A 16,635-nucleotide genomic window follows, 5' to 3' on the forward strand; every position below is an offset into this window, starting at 1 on the left:
TGAATAAAGATCATTTTGCCATTCTTCTCCTCTAACTGCGTATTAGGCTGATAATTAGTCAGGTTATCTGCTAATATAACCAGCCTGCATACTTCTGCTTAACACAATTGCCACCCAGCGGTTGTTTCAAAACAGCCTTACCGTAACAAGAGTGATAGGAAGTGCTCCTTTAGTTTTTAACTATAATATAAAAAATGCTAAATTTGTCTTTCTTGTAAAAAAGGGAAAGGTGTAGTAGGCCTTATTCAGCCAGCTGAAGGGCAGCAAGAGGTGGGTGAGGGGCAGCACTTTTGTTCCAGGCTCCACGTGACCACAGAAAACTCGGGTTATTTTGGCACTTTTTGTGGCTTTTAAAAGGATTTTAACCCATAGGAAGGATATCGTTGAAAATGTAATCAGTTTTGAACCTTTAACTTTTTTAAACCGTGGTATAATTTAAAACGGTAACCTGGCCATATCTATTTCCAAGCAGTCAGATTTTTATTTCTTGTGAAAGAGGGACAATGTAGTAGCTTTCTTTTAGCTTGCTGACTGGCAGTGTGCAGGAATAAGCGGGGAGAATCAACCCTGCTTGACTTTTCTTCGTACATACGGGTAAAAACTCAGTTGGTCTGGCACTTTGTCTTGCATTACATGAAAAGGACTTGAAACGTTTGGAACATTTTCAAACCATATATTTTTTAAACCTTGGTATGTCTTAAATACCACTCCATGGCTATTGCACCCACCTTTTTTCCTAGTTATCCTATTAGCATTATCAGTTTTCTACCCTATGCAGCATTCTAGTCTGCTTCTGGTCCCTGTTTATAGATGTGAAGTCAGTCAAGTCGTTGGGCGAGCTCTCTATCTGTAAGGTAGTGAGTCACAGGTCCCTGGAGTGCTACATGCTGGCTAACTGCACTCGAGTGGTGCTACAAGCAGGCCTTTGTCTTGTCAGATAAGCCTCAGCTGTCAGAAAACCTCAGCATTTCTCCATAGCAATAGGACTGTCTGTCTATCTGCTTCCTGACGCCCACTTCGACCCTAATGTGGCTCAGCCTCTCTTCTATCTCCATCAGCTCTATTACTGTTCCCACTCCTTCTGCTTATCCAGTGTTTGACTCACTGATCTGACAAAACATTATTAACATACACGGCTTTGTTTCTTGGCATGTATCCGCACTCTTGCTTTCCATGGCTTTTCATTTATTGTTTAGTGTGAGGCAACAAAACGTCCCTCACATGGACAGAAACCTTGTATCTCCAAAAAATTTAACTTCTGCTGAAATGAAATAAACATCCTGCTTCTTAATGTAAATTCAATTGGAAGTGTATAAAAATCCCTAGACAGATTTGAAGAGGGATCAGTAGTTACTTTTTGCAAAAAACAAAATCACAAAAATTGAGGTTTTTACGCAGTGAATGACAGCAGGTAAAGCTGCATAGAAAATAAAAATAAAAAAGCCATTTTATTATCACATTTTAGTGCCTTACAAACATATTGATATCTCTAAAACGTTTCCACGGTTTGTTATATTACTGTGGTTATGTTTGCTAATATCACTAGCTTCAATTGTCTAATTGATACATTATGTGATAGACCAAAATGAAGTAGTACATAATAGTGAAATGGACAAAAAGGATTACATTATTTAAACTTTTTAAAAACATAATTATTGACATGTGTTTGTATTCAGCCGTCTTTATTTTGATACATCTAAATAAAATCCATTGCAACAGGATGCCATAAGAAGTCACCTAATCGGTAAGTAGAGTCCACCTGGGTATAATTTAATCTCAGTATAAATGCAGCTGTTCTGTGAAGGCCTCAGATGTTTGTTAGAGAACATTAGTGATAAAACATCAGGAAGACTAAGGGACCCAGCAGACAGGTCAGAGAGAAGGTTATAGAGAAGTACAAAACAACATCCCAAGCTTTGAAGTACTGTTCAGTCAATCATTGGAAAATGGAACAATTGTGGTATACATCCAAATCTACTAATCTACATTTACAAGCTGGACAAAGAGAGCATTAATCAGATGAGCAGCATGATTTGGTTCTCCAAATTATTGGCTCAGGGGGCTGAATATTAACACTTTTGCAGGGCAGTGTATATATTAAAGCCAAATATGAGTTATTTCTACAAAATGTTCAATATGATGCAACACACTACCACAGTTTTTGTCTCTGTACTGCTAACATTCAAACTATATGTCACCAAAGTTCTTGTAAAATATATTTAAAAATGCTGAAATTGTCCTGTTTCTGGTGCAATCATTTGATGTCATGCATCTCAGAGTTGTTGGTATATTTAAGATATGAGGTCTGAACATTTGTTAGCTTTGTTATGAAACCGGTGGAGCGCAGTCTCAAGGGAACGGTCAAAGTCTTGTGTGCTGCAAATAGATCAATGCCACAGTGGCGGCTTCTGCAGCCATAGCGTCGTCTTTATGGGGAATGTTCCTTTAATTTTGGCACGCTGACTGTGTGATCAGAGGCGGCAGATGGGCTCGGCTGTTGTGCCTGCTGTTACTTGTGTGTTGCTCAGCTGTTACCAGGTCACAGCATCCCCTCCCGTGGATCTGATTTCACTGTGGAAATTTCACCTTCTCTTTCCTGGGCTGAGCAGGGCATAGCTGGTTGGCAGGCAGTGTTGAGTTGGTTGAATGCTCTTCTGGCTGGTGTAGTAAATGTAGTTGCAGCCACCCCGGCTGTGAAAACTCTCCATACTGCACAGTTGAACAGAGAGAACAGAATAGACTCTATTTAAAGCAGCTCCAAATTACATTTTCATTAAAAAGAGAGTGCTGAGCTTGAATTTCTGCTTGGTCTCTCCCTCTCTCCTTCTCTAGGCTCTCTTCTTTGGTAGGTAGTAATTTACAGAATCGCTGAGAACACCACACACGGTTCGTTACACCTCTGCCTGTCATTCGAATCAGACCTCTGGGAGTTCTGTCAGCTGGATCGGTTCTGTACTTCTCCTTTCTGTCTGCCTACCTCTCTCACCACCTCCTTTTTTCCATCTCCCTTTTTTTCTGTATCAGCACTAAAGCATCAGTTGCTCTGTGCTGACTGAGGGGCCTAACTGATCTGTTACATAATGGCTGCAGCATGCTAGCTGCTTACTGGGGCCCCCTTTACTGAATATGTGGCTGCTCAGTCCTCCAGAACCTCAGTCTTGAAAGTAGATTTAATTACTTGGGAAATGTAAAATTATACATTGCTTTGATGTAAAGAGTTTCATGTAAGGCATACCTTTTAAATTGTTAAATATTAGTGTTACTACTGTACAGGTCCTTCTCAAAATATTAGCATATTGTGATTAAGTTAATTATTTTCCATAATGTCATGATGAAAATTTAACATTCATATATTTTAGATTCATTGCAAACTAACTGAAATATTTCAGGTCTTTTATTGTCTTAATATGGATGATTTTGGCATACAGCTCATGAAAACCCAAAATTCCTATCTCACAAAATTAGCATATAATTAAAAGGGTCTCTAAACGAGCTATGAACCTAATCATCTGAATCAACGAGTTAACTCTAAACACCTGCAAAAGATTCCTGAGGCCTTTAAAACTCCCAGCCTGGTTCATCACTCAAAACCCCAATCATGGGTAAGACTGCCGACCTGACTGCTGTCCAGAAGGCCACTATTGACACCCTCAAGCAAGAGGGTAAGACACAGAAAGAAATTTCTGAACGAATAGGCTGTTCCCAGAGTGCTGTATCAAGGCACCTCAGTGGGAAGTCTGTGGGAAGGAAAAAGTGTGGCAGAAAACGCTGCACAACGAGAAGAGGTGACCGGACCCTGAGGAAGATTGTGGAGAAGGGCCGATTCTAGACCTTGGGGGACCTGCGGAAGCAGTGGACTGAGTCTGGAGTAGAAACATCCAGAGCCACCGCGCACAGGTGTGTGCAGGAAATGGGCTACAGGTGCCGCATTCCCCAGGTCAAGCCACTTTTGAACCAGAAACAGCGGCAGAAGCGCCTGACCTGGGCTACAGAGAAGCAGCACTGGACTGTTGCTCAGTGGTCCAAAGTACTTTTTTTGGATGAAAGCAAATTCTGCATGTCATTCGGAAATCAAGGTGCCAGAGTCTGGAGGAAGACTGGGGAGAAGGAAATGCCAAAATGCCAGAAGTCCAGTGTCAAGTACCCACAGTCAGTGATGGTCTGGGGTGCCGTGTCAGCTGCTGGTGTTGGTCCACTGTGTTTTATCAAGGGCAGGGTGAATGCAGCTAGCTATCAGGAGATTTTGGAGCACTTCATGCTTCCATCTGCTGAAAAGCTTTATGGAGATGAACATTTCATTTTTCTGTACGACCTGGCACCTGCTCACAGTGCCAAAACCACTGGTAAATGGTTTACTGACCATGGTATCGCTGTGCTCAATTGGCCTGCCAACTCTCCTGACCTGAACCCCAATGGAGAATCTGTGGGATATTGTGAAGAGAACGTTGAGAGACTCAAGACCCAACACTCTGGATGAGCTAAAGGCCGCTATCGAAGCATCCTGGGCCTCCATAAGACCTCAGCAGTGCCACAGGCTGATTGCCTCCATGCCACGCCGCATTGAAGCAGTCATTTCTGCAAAAGGATTCCCGACCAAGTATCGAGTGCATAACTGTACATGATTATTTGAAGGTTGTCGTTTTTTGTATTAAAAACACTTTTCTTTTATTGGTCGGATGAAATATGCTAATTTTGTGAGATAGGAATTTTGGGTTTTCATGAGCTGTATGCCACAATCATCCGTATTAAGACAATAAAAGACCTGAAATATTTCAGTTAGTGTGCAATGAATCTAAAATATATGAATGTTAAATTTTCATCATTACATTATGGAAAATAATGAACTTTATCACAATATGCTAATATTTTGAGAAGGACCTGTATTTTAGTACCATGTAAAAAAAAAAAAAATGAAAAAAATAAAAAGCTTACAGTGCCTTGCAGAAGCATATGCATATGTTAAAACCAGATGTCTACTTACATGGAAAATGACCCAGCCTTTTATTTCTTAATGTTTGACAATAAATCAGACTAAACGTTTCCTGTTATATGTCAGTACGGATTACTAAAATTGTTTCTATTTACCAAATACCAAAAATAATGAGAATTTAGAGTTGTTTTTTTTTTTTTTTACTTTCTTCAGAGTTTGTTTGTATACTTTAATGTTTATTAGAACTACTACTACTACTATTACTACTACTATTACTTCTACTACTCCAAAACATTGACTTATTTGCATTTAAGCCCCTTTGTAACTCATTTGACTTTATTCTTAGAGTAATTGTACATTTAGGAGACCCATTTGTGTCCAAGCTTTAACTTCTTGGTTGATGTCTTGAGATGTTGCTTTTGTGTTTCCATTAGTATTGCTAGTATTCTTTATAGCCAAACACTTTCATTTTCGTTTCATTAGATCACAGGGCATGTCTCCCAAAGTTGAGGTTTTTGTCTCTAAGTGCCTTTGAAACTGTAATCTAGCTTTTTATCTTGATTTTGTCTTTGTACGTTTAAAGATTGAATTTCTTACACATTCATCTTTGCATAATAGCAATATCTCAAGCTCAGTCTGATTGGATCGTGAAACATTGCTTGGAAATGTGCCACAGATTCTCAAATGAATTTAGGTCTGAACTTTGCCTTGGCCTTTCTGTGCTTCGATCCAAACAATTTTATTGTAGCTCTGACTCTATGTTGAGGCTTATTGTCCTGCTTGAAGGTGAACCTCCACCCCAGTCTCAAATCTTTTGCAGCCTCTATCAAGATTTTATGCCCTGTATTTAGCTCCATCCATCTTTATATCAACCCTGACCAGCTTCTCTGCCACTTTTGAAGAAAAGCAACTCTACAGCATCATGCTGCCACCACTGTGTTTCACCATAGAGATTGAGTTTTCAGGTTGATGTGTAGTATTGGTGTTTCTCCACACATGGTGTTCTGTATGTAGGTCAAACAATGTAACTTTGATCTCTTCTGACTGGGGAACCTTCCTCCATGTGTTTGCTGTCCCAAACACGTGGAGGAAGGTTACATTCCTTCCTCCAAGGAAAAAAAAAGAAGAGTTGCCATTTTAGTGCTGCATTTAATCAAAGTTTTCTCAAATCTGTGTGATGGTCTGTTCTCTGTCTGTCACTATGTTGCATGCCGTTTATAACGATGTAACCTCCTAAAGGTCTTGTTGGATTGATGCTGTGCAGATGATTTAAAAATATAGAAATGCACAGGTCCCTTTAAATCTAAAAGGAACTGATGATTAACATCTTCTCTGTATCCACTGACAGTTCTCCAGGGAGTTTAAATATGTCCTGGATGAAAATTGGATTTAAAAAAAACAACTATGTTATATACACTTTTTGTATTTGTAAAAAGTGATTTTTTGCTCCACACTCATGTTTTTGTTTGTTTTGTTTTATAATTACAGACATACTCTGGTCTTTTCTGTGTGGTCATCAACCCCTACAAGAACTTGCCCATCTACTCAGATAACATCATAGAGATGTACAGAGGAAAGAAGAGACATGAAATGCCTCCACACATTTATGCCATCTCTGAGTCAGCATACCGCTGCATGCTTCAAGGTAAAATATACCCCCACTGTATCATTAGATGCTGTGTTATTATTGTAGGTGTGCATTGACACCTTGGAGGTGTCATTTCTTAATTGTTTAATGTTGGTAATTTGCTTGGTGAGATACAGAGATCTGTAAAGAATATTTTTTCTTTGCATTAGTTTATTCAGGTGAAATCACTTCCAGTAAAAGAGGGGGATAAACAGATCAACCCAGAAAACTGATATCCTTTTTTGTTTTATAATAAGCTACATTATTACCCTCCATTCTAATCATCCAACGCTCCTTTCTAATCATCCAACCCTCCGTTCTAATCATCCAACACTTCGTTCTAATCATCCAACGCTCCGTTCTAATCATCCAACGCTCCGTTCTAATCATCCAACCCTCCGTTCTAATCATCCAACGCTCCGTTCTAATCATCCAACGCTCCGTTCTAATCATCCAACCCTCCGTTCTAATCATCCAACGCTCCGTTCTAATCATCCAACGCTCCGTTCCAATCATCCAACCCTCTGTTCTAATCATTCAACCCTCCATTCTAATCATCCAACCCTCTGTTCTAATCATCCAATGCTCTGTTCTAATCATCAAACCCTCCATTCTAATCATCCAACCCTCCATTCTAATCATCCAACGCTCCGTTCTAATCATCCAACGCTCTGTTCCAATCATCCAACCCTCCATTCTAATCATCCAACCCTCCATTCTAATCATCCAACGCTCCGTTCTAATCATCCAACGCTCTGTTCCAATCATCCAACCCTCCATTCTAATCATTCAACCCTCCATTCTAATCATCCAACCCTCTGTTCTAATCATCCAATGCTCTGTTCCAATCATCCAACCCTCCATTCTAATCATCCAACCCTCCATTCTAATCATCCAACGCTCCGTTCTAATCATCCAACGCTCTGTTCCAATCATCCAACCCTTCATTCTAATCATCCAACCCTCCATTCTAATCATCCAACGCTCCGTTCTAATCATCCAACGCTCTGTTCCAATCATCCAACCCTCCTTTCTAATCATCCAACGCTCCGTTCTAATCATCCATCGCTCCGTTCTAATCATCCAACGCTCCGTTCTAATCATCCAACGCTCCGTTCTAATCATCCAATGCTCCGTTCCAATAATCCAACCCTCTGTTCTAATCATTCAACCCTCCATTCTAATCATCCAACCCTCTGTTCTAATCATCCAATGCTCTGTTCCAATCATCCAACCCTCCATTCTAATCATCCAACACTCCATTCTAATCATCCAACCCTCCATTCTAATCATCCAACGCTCCGTTCTAATCATCCAATGCTCTGTTCCAATCATCCAACCCTCCGTTCTAATCATCCAACGCTCCGTTCTAATCATCCAACGCTCCGTTCTAATCATCCAACCCTCCATTCTAATCATCCAACCCTCCATTCTAATCATCCAACGCTCCATTCTAATCATCCAACCCTCCATTCTAATCATCCAACGCTCCGTTCTAATCATCCAACCCTCCATTCTAATCATCCAACCCTCTGTTCTAATCATCCAACTCTCCGTTCTAATCATTCTAGTCATCCAACCCTCTGTTCTAATCATCCAACGCTCCGTTCCAATCATCCAACCCTCCATTCTAATCATCCAACCCTCCATTCTAATCATCCAACGCTCCGTTCTAATCATCCAACTCTCCGTTCTAATCATTCTAATCATCCAACCCTCCATTCTAATCATCCAACGTTCCGTTCTAATCATCCAACGCTTCGTTCCAATCATCCAACCCTCCATTCTAATCATCCAACGTTCCGTTCTAATCATCCAACCCTCTGTTCTAATCATTCAACCCTCCATTCTAATCATCCAACCCTCTGCTCTAATCATCCAATGCTCTGTTCCAATCATCCAACCCTCCATTCTAATCATCCAACGCTCCGTTCTAATCATCCAACGCTCCGTTCTAATCATCCAACCCTCCATTCTAATCATCCTACACTCCATTCTAATCATCCAACGCTCCGTTCTAATCATCCAACTCTCCGTTCTAATCATTCTAATCATCCAACCCTCTGTTCTAATCATCCAACGCTCCGTTCCAATCATCCAACCCTCCATTCTAATCATCCAACGCTCCGTTCTAATCATCCAACCCTCCGTTCTAATCATCCAACACTTCGTTCTAATCATCCAACGCTCCGTTCTAATCATCCAACGCTCCGTTCTAATCATCCAACCCTCCGTTCTAATCATCCAACGCTCCGTTCTAATCATCCAACGCTCCGTTCTAATCATCCAACCCTCCGTTCTAATCATCCAACGCTCCGTTCTAATCATCCAACGCTCCGTTCCAATCATCCAACCCTCTGTTCTAATCATTCAACCCTCCATTCTAATCATCCAACCCTCTGTTCTAATCATCCAATGCTCTGTTCCAATCATCAAACCCTCCATTCTAATCATCCAACCCTCCATTCTAATCATCCAACGCTCCGTTCTAATCATCCAACGCTCTGTTCCAATCATCCAACCCTCCATTCTAATCATCCAACCCTCCATTCTAATCATCCAACGCTCCGTTCTAATCATCCAACGCTCTGTTCCAATCATCCAACCCTCCATTCTAATCATTCAACCCTCCATTCTAATCATCCAACCCTCTGTTCTAATCATCCAATGCTCTGTTCCAATCATCCAACCCTCCATTCTAATCATCCAACCCTCCATTCTAATCATCCAACGCTCCGTTCTAATCATCCAACGCTCTGTTCCAATCATCCAACCCTCCATTCTAATCATCCAACCCTCCATTCTAATCATCCAACGCTCCGTTCTAATCATCCAACGCTCTGTTCCAATCATCCAACCCTCCTTTCTAATCATCCAACGCTCCGTTCTAATCATCCAACGCTCCGTTCTAATCATCCAACCCTCCGTTCTAATCATCCAACACTTCGTTCTAATCATCCAACGCTCCGTTCTAATCATCCAACGCTCCGTTCTAATCATCCAATGCTCCGTTCCAATAATCCAACCCTCTGTTCTAATCATTCAACCCTCCATTCTAATCATCCAACCCTCTGTTCTAATCATCCAATGCTCTGTTCCAATCATCCAACCCTCCATTCTAATCATCCAACCCTCCATTCTAATCATCCAACCCTCCATTCTAATCATCCAACGCTCCGTTCTAATCATCCAATGCTCTGTTCCAATCATCCAACCCTCCGTTCTAATCATCCAACGCTCCGTTCTAATCATCCAACGCTCCGTTCTAATCATCCAACCCTCCATTCTAATCATCCAACCCTCCATTCTAATCATCCAACCCTCCATTCTAATCATCCAACCCTCCATTCTAATCATCCAACGCTCCGTTCTAATCATCCAACCCTCCATTCTAATCATCCAACCCTCTGTTCTAATCATCCAACTCTCCGTTCTAATCATTCTAGTCATCCAACCCTCTGTTCTAATCATCCAACGCTCCGTTCCAATCATCCAACCCTCCATTCTAATCATCCAACCCTCCATTCTAATCATCCAACGCTCCGTTCTAATCATCCAACTCTCCGTTCTAATCATTCTAATCATCCAACCCTCCATTCTAATCATCCAACGTTCCGTTCTAATCATCCAACGCTCCGTTCCAATCATCCAACCCTCCATTCTAATCATCCAACGTTCCGTTCTAATCATCCAACCCTCTGTTCTAATCATTCAACCCTCCATTCTAATCATCCAACCCTCTGCTCTAATCATCCAATGCTCTGTTCCAATCATCCAACCCTCCATTCTAATCATCCAACGCTCCGTTCTAATCATCCAACGCTCCGTTCTAATCATCCAACCCTCCATTCTAATCATCCGACACTCCATTCTAATCATCCAACGCTCCGTTCTAATCATCCAACTCTCCGTTCTAATCATTCTAATCATCCAACCCTCTGTTCTAATCATCCAACGCTCCGTTCCAATCATCCAACCCTCCATTCTAATCATCCAACGCTCCGTTCTAATCATCCAACCCTCTGTTCTAATCATCCAACGCTCCGTTCCAATCATCCAACCCTCCATTCTAAGCATCCAACGCCTCCGTTTCTAAAATCATCCAACGCTCCGTTCTAAATCATCCAACCCTCCATTCTAATCAGCCAACCCTCCATTCTAATCATCCAACGCTCCGTTTCTAATCATCCAACTCTCCGTTCTAATCATTCTAATCATCCCAACCCGCCATTCTAATCATCAAACCCTCTGTTCTAATTCATCCAATGCTCTGTTCCAAATCATCCAAACCTCCATTCTAATAATCCAACCCTCCATTCTTAAATCATACCAACGCTCCGTTCTAATCATCCAACCGCTCTGTTCAATCATCCAACCCTCCTTTCTAATCATCCAACGCTCCGTTCTAATCATCCATCGCTCCGTTCTTAATCATTCAACCCTCCATTCTAATCATCCAACCCTCTGCTCTAATCATCCAATGCGCTGTCCAATCATCCAACCTCCATTCTAATCATCCAACGCTCCGTTCTAATCATCCAACGCTCCGTTCTAATCATCCAACCCTCCATTCTAATCATCCTACACTCCATTCTAATCATCCAACGCTCCGTTCTAATCATCCAACTCTCCGTTCTAATCATTCTAATCATCCAACCCTCTGTTCTAATCATCCAACGCTCCGTTCCAATCATCCAACCCTCCATTCTAATCATCCAACGCTCCGTTCTAATCATCCAACCCTCTGTTCTAATCATCCAACGCTCCGTTCCAATCATCCAACCCTCCATTCTAATCATCCAACGCTCCGTTCTAATCATCCAATGCTCCGTTCTAATCATCCAACCCTCCATTCTAATCATCCAACCCTCCATTCTAATCATCCAACGCTCCGTTCTAATCATCCAACTCTCCGTTCTAATCATTCTAATCATCCAACCCTCCATTCTAATCATCCAACCCTCTGTTCTAATCATCCAATGCTCCGTTCCAATCATCCAACCCTCCATTCTAATCATCCAACCCTCCATTCTAATCATCCAACGCTCCGTTCTAATCATCCAACGCTCTGTTCCAATCATCCAACCCTCCATTCTAATCATCCAACCCTCCATTCTAATCATCCAACGCTCCATTCTAATCATCCAACGCTCTGTTCCAATCATCCAACCCTCCATTCTAATCATCCAACGCTCCGTTCTAATCATCCAACGCTCCGTTCTAATCATCCAACCCTCCGTTCTAATCATCCAACCCTCCGCTCTAATCATCCAATGCTCCGTTCTAATCATCCAACGCTCCGTTCTAATCATCCAATGCTCCGTTCCAATCATCCAACCCTCAGTTCTAATCATTCAACCCTCCATTCTAATCATCCAACCCTCTGTTCTAATCATCCAATGCTCTGTTCCAATCATCCAACCCTCCATTCTAATCATCCAACGCTCCGTTCTAATCATCCAACCCTCCATTCTAATCATCCAACGCTCCGTTCTAATCATCCAATGCTCTGTTCCAATCATCCAACCCTCCGTTCTAATCATCCAACGCTCCGTTCTAATCATCCAACCCTCCGTTCTAATCATCCAACCCTCCATTCTAATCATCCAACCCTCCATTCTAATCATCCAACCCTCCATTCTAATCATCCAACCCTCCATTCTAATCATCCAACGCTCCGTTCTAATCATCCAACCCTCCATTCTAATCATCCAACCCTCTGTTCTAATCATCCAACTCTCCGTTCTAATCATTCTAGTCATCCAACCCTCTGTTCTAATCATCCAACCCTCCATTCTAATCATCCAACCCTCCATTCTAATCATCCAACGCTCCGTTCTAATCATCCAACGCTCCGTTCTAATCATCCAACTCTCCGTTCTAATCATTCTAATCATCCAACCCTCCATTCTAATCATCCAACGTTCCGTTCTAATCATCCAACGCTTCGTTCCAATCATCCAACCCTCCATTCTAATCATCCAACGCTCCGTTCTAATCATCCAACCCTCTATTCTAATCATTCAACCCTCCATTCTAATCATCCAACCCTCCGCTCTAATCATCCAATGCTCTGTTCCAATCATCCAACCCTCCATTCTAATCATCCAACGCTCCGTTCTAATCATCCAACGCTCCGTTCTAATCATCCAACCCTCCATTCTAATCATCCTACACTCCATTCTAATCATCCAACGCTCCGTTCTAATCATCCAACTCTCCGTTCTAATCATTCTAATCATCCAACCCTCTGTTCTAATCATCCAACGCTCCGTTCCAATCATCCAACCCTCCATTCTAATCATCCAACGCTCCGTTCTAATCATCCAACCCTCTGTTCTAATCATCCAACGCTCCGTTCCAATCATCCAACCCTCCATTCTAATCATCCAACGCTCCGTTCTAATCATCCAACGCTCCGTTCTAATCATCCAACCCTCCATTCTAATCATCCAACCCTCCATTCTAATCATCCAACGCTCCGTTCTAATCATCCAACTCTCCGTTCTAATCATTCTAATCATCCAACCCTCCATTCTAATCATCCAACGTTCCGTTCTAATCATCCAACGCTCTGTTCCAATCATCCAACCCTCCGTTCTAATCATCAAACGCTCCGTTCTAATCATCCATCGCTCCGTTCTAATCATCCAACCCTCCATTCTAATCATCCAACCCTCCATTCTAATCATCCAACGCTCCATTCTAATCATCCAACCCTCCTTTCTAATCATCCAACGCTCCGTTCTAATCATCCAACCCTCCATTCTAATCATCCAACCCTCTGTTCTAATCATCCAACTCTCCGTTCTAATCATTCTAGTCATCCAACCCTCTGTTCTAATCATCCAACGCTCCGTTCCAATCATCCAACCCTCCATTCTAATCATCCAACCCTCCATTCTAATCATCCAACGCTCCGTTCTAATCATCCAACTCTCCGTTCTAATCATTCTAATCATCCAACCCTCCATTCTAATCATCCAACGTTCCGTTCTAATCATCCAACGCTTCGTTCCAATCATCCAACCCTCCATTCTAATCATCCAACGTTCCGTTCTAATCATCCAACCCTCTGTTCTAATCATTCAACCCTCCATTCTAATCATCCAACCCTCTGCTCTAATCATCCAATGCTCTGTTCCAATCATCCAACCCTCCATTCTAATCATCCAACGCTCCGTTCTAATCATCCAACGCTCCGTTCTAATCATCCAACCCTCCATTCTAATCATCCTACACTCCATTCTAATCATCCAACGCTCCGTTCTAATCATCCAACTCTCCGTTCTAATCATTCTAATCATCCAACCCTCTGTTCTAATCATCCAACGCTCCGTTCCAATCATCCAACCCTCCATTCTAATCATCCAACGCTCCGTTCTAATCATCCAACCCTCTGTTCTAATCATCCAACGCTCCGTTCCAATCATCCAACCCTCCATTCTAATCATCCAACGCTCCGTTCTAATCATCCAACGCTCCGTTCTAATCATCCAACCCTCCATTCTAATCATCCAACCCTCCATTCTAATCATCCAACGCTCCGTTCTAATCATCCAACTCTCCGTTCTAATCATTCTAATCATCCAACCCTCCATTCTAATCATCCAACCCTCTGTTCTAATCATCCAATGCTCTGTTCCAATCATCCAACCCTCCATTCTAATCATCCAACCCTCCATTCTAATCATCCAACGCTCCGTTCTAATCATCCAACGCTCTGTTCCAATCATCCAACCCTCCTTTCTAATCATCCAACGCTCCGTTCTAATCATCCATCGCTCCGTTCTAATCATTCAACCCTCCATTCTAATCATCCAACCCTCTGCTCTAATCATCCAATGCGCTGTTCCAATCATCCAACCCTCCATTCTAATCATCCAACGCTCCGTTCTAATCATCCAACGCTCCGTTCTAATCATCCAACCCTCCATTCTAATCATCCTACACTCCATTCTAATCATCCAACGCTCCGTTCTAATCATCCAACTCTCCGTTCTAATCATTCTAATCATCCAACCCTCTGTTCTAATCATCCAACGCTCCGTTCCAATCATCCAACCCTCCATTCTAATCATCCAACGCTCCGTTCTAATCATCCAACCCTCTGTTCTAATCATCCAACGCTCCGTTCCAATCATCCAACCCTCCATTCTAATCATCCAACGCTCCGTTCTAATCATCCAACGCTCCGTTCTAATCATCCAACCCTCCATTCTAATCATCCAACCCTCCATTCTAATCATCCAACGCTCCGTTCTAATCATCCAACTCTCCGTTCTAATCATTCTAATCATCCAACCCTCCATTCTAATCATCCAACCCTCTGTTCTAATCATCCAATGCTCTGTTCCAATCATCCAACCCTCCATTCTAATCATCCAACCCTCCATTCTAATCATCCAACGCTCCGTTCTAATCATCCAACGCTCTGTTCCAATCATCCAACCCTCCATTCTAATCATCCAACCCTCCATTCTAATCATCCAACGCTCCATTCTAATCATCCAACGCTCTGTTCCAATCATCCAACCCTCCTTTCTAATCATCCAACGCTCCGTTCTAATCATCCAACGCTCCGTTCTAATCATCCAACCCTCCGTTCTAATCATCCAACCCTCCGCTCTAATCATCCAACGCTCCGTTCTAATCATCCAACGCTCCGTTCTAATCATCCAATGCTCCGTTCCAATCATCCAACCCTCAGTTCTAATCATTCAACCCTCCATTCTAATCATCCAACCCTCTGTTCTAATCATCCAATGCTCTGTTCCAATCATCCAACCCTCCATTCTAATCATCCAACACTCCATTCTAATCATCCAACCCTCCATTCTAATCATCCAACGCTCCGTTCTAATCATCCAATGCTCTGTTCCAATCATCCAACCCTCCGTTCTAATCATCCAACGCTCCGTTCTAATCATCCATCGCTCCGTTCTAATCATCCAACCCTCCATTCTAATCATCCAACCCTCCATTCTAATCATCCAACGCTCCATTCTAATCATCCAACCCTCCTTTCTAATCATCCAACGCTCCGTTCTAATCATCCAACCCTCCATTCTAATCATCCAACCCTCTGTTCTAATCATCCAACTCTCCGTTCTAATCATTCTAGTCATCCAACCCTCTGTTCTAATCATCCAACCCTCCATTCTAATCATCCAACCCTCCATTCTAATCATCCAACGCTCCGTTCTAATCATCCAACGCTCCGTTCTAATCATCCAACTCTCCGTTCTAATCATTCTAATCATCCAACCCTCCATTCTAATCATCCAACGTTCCGTTCTAATCATCCAATGCTTCGTTCCAATCATCCAACCCTCCATTCTAATCATCCAACGTTCCGTTCTAATCATCCAACCCTCTATTCTAATCATTCAACCCTCCATTCTAATCATCCAACCCTCTGCTCTAATCATCCAATGCTCTGTTCCAATCATCCAACCCTCCATTCTAATCATCCAACGCTCTGTTCTAATCATCCAACGCTCCGTTCTAATCATCCAACCCTCCATTCTAATCATCCTACACTCCATTCTAATCATCCAACGCTCCGTTCTAATCATCCAACTCTCCGTTCTAATCATTCTAATCATCCAACCCTCTGTTCTAATCATCCAACGCTCCGTTCCAATCATCCAACCCTCCATTCTAATCATCCAACGCTCCGTTCTAATCATCCAACCCTCTGTTCTAATCATCCAACGCTCCGTTCCAATCATCCAACCCTCCATTCTAATCATCCAACGCTCCGTTCTAATCATCCAACGCTCCGTTCTAATCATCCAACCCTCCATTCTAATCATCCAACCCTCCATTCTAATCATCCAACGCTCCGTTCTAATCATCCAACTCTCCGTTCTAATCATTCTAATCATCCAACCCTCCATTCTAATCATCCAACGTTCCGTTCTAATCATCCAACGCTCCGTTCTAATCATCCAACGCTCCCTTCTAATCATCCAACGCTCCGTTCTAATCATCCAACTCTCCGTTCTAATCATTCTAATCATCCAACCCTCTGTTCTAATCATCCAACGCTCCGTTCCAATCATCCAACCCTCCA

At 42.2% G+C, this 16,635-nt stretch overlaps 1 protein-coding gene across 1 annotated transcript in view; it reads left to right on the top strand.

Moving 5' to 3' along the window:
* The window catches only part of LOC124862636 (myosin-10-like), a 92,443-nt gene that overhangs the window by 5,343 nt on the left and 70,465 nt on the right, over nt 1–16,635 (top strand). Inside the window, exon 3 of the mRNA XM_047356682.1 lies at nt 6,419–6,575. Within this exon, the coding sequence (XP_047212638.1) occupies nt 6,419–6,575 (157 nt within the window). The remainder of the gene's footprint in view (nt 1–6,418; nt 6,576–16,635) is intronic.

This window comes from Girardinichthys multiradiatus, chromosome X (genome assembly GCF_021462225.1).
Source record: "Girardinichthys multiradiatus isolate DD_20200921_A chromosome X, DD_fGirMul_XY1, whole genome shotgun sequence".
Taxonomy (NCBI): domain Eukaryota; kingdom Metazoa; phylum Chordata; class Actinopteri; order Cyprinodontiformes; family Goodeidae; genus Girardinichthys; species Girardinichthys multiradiatus.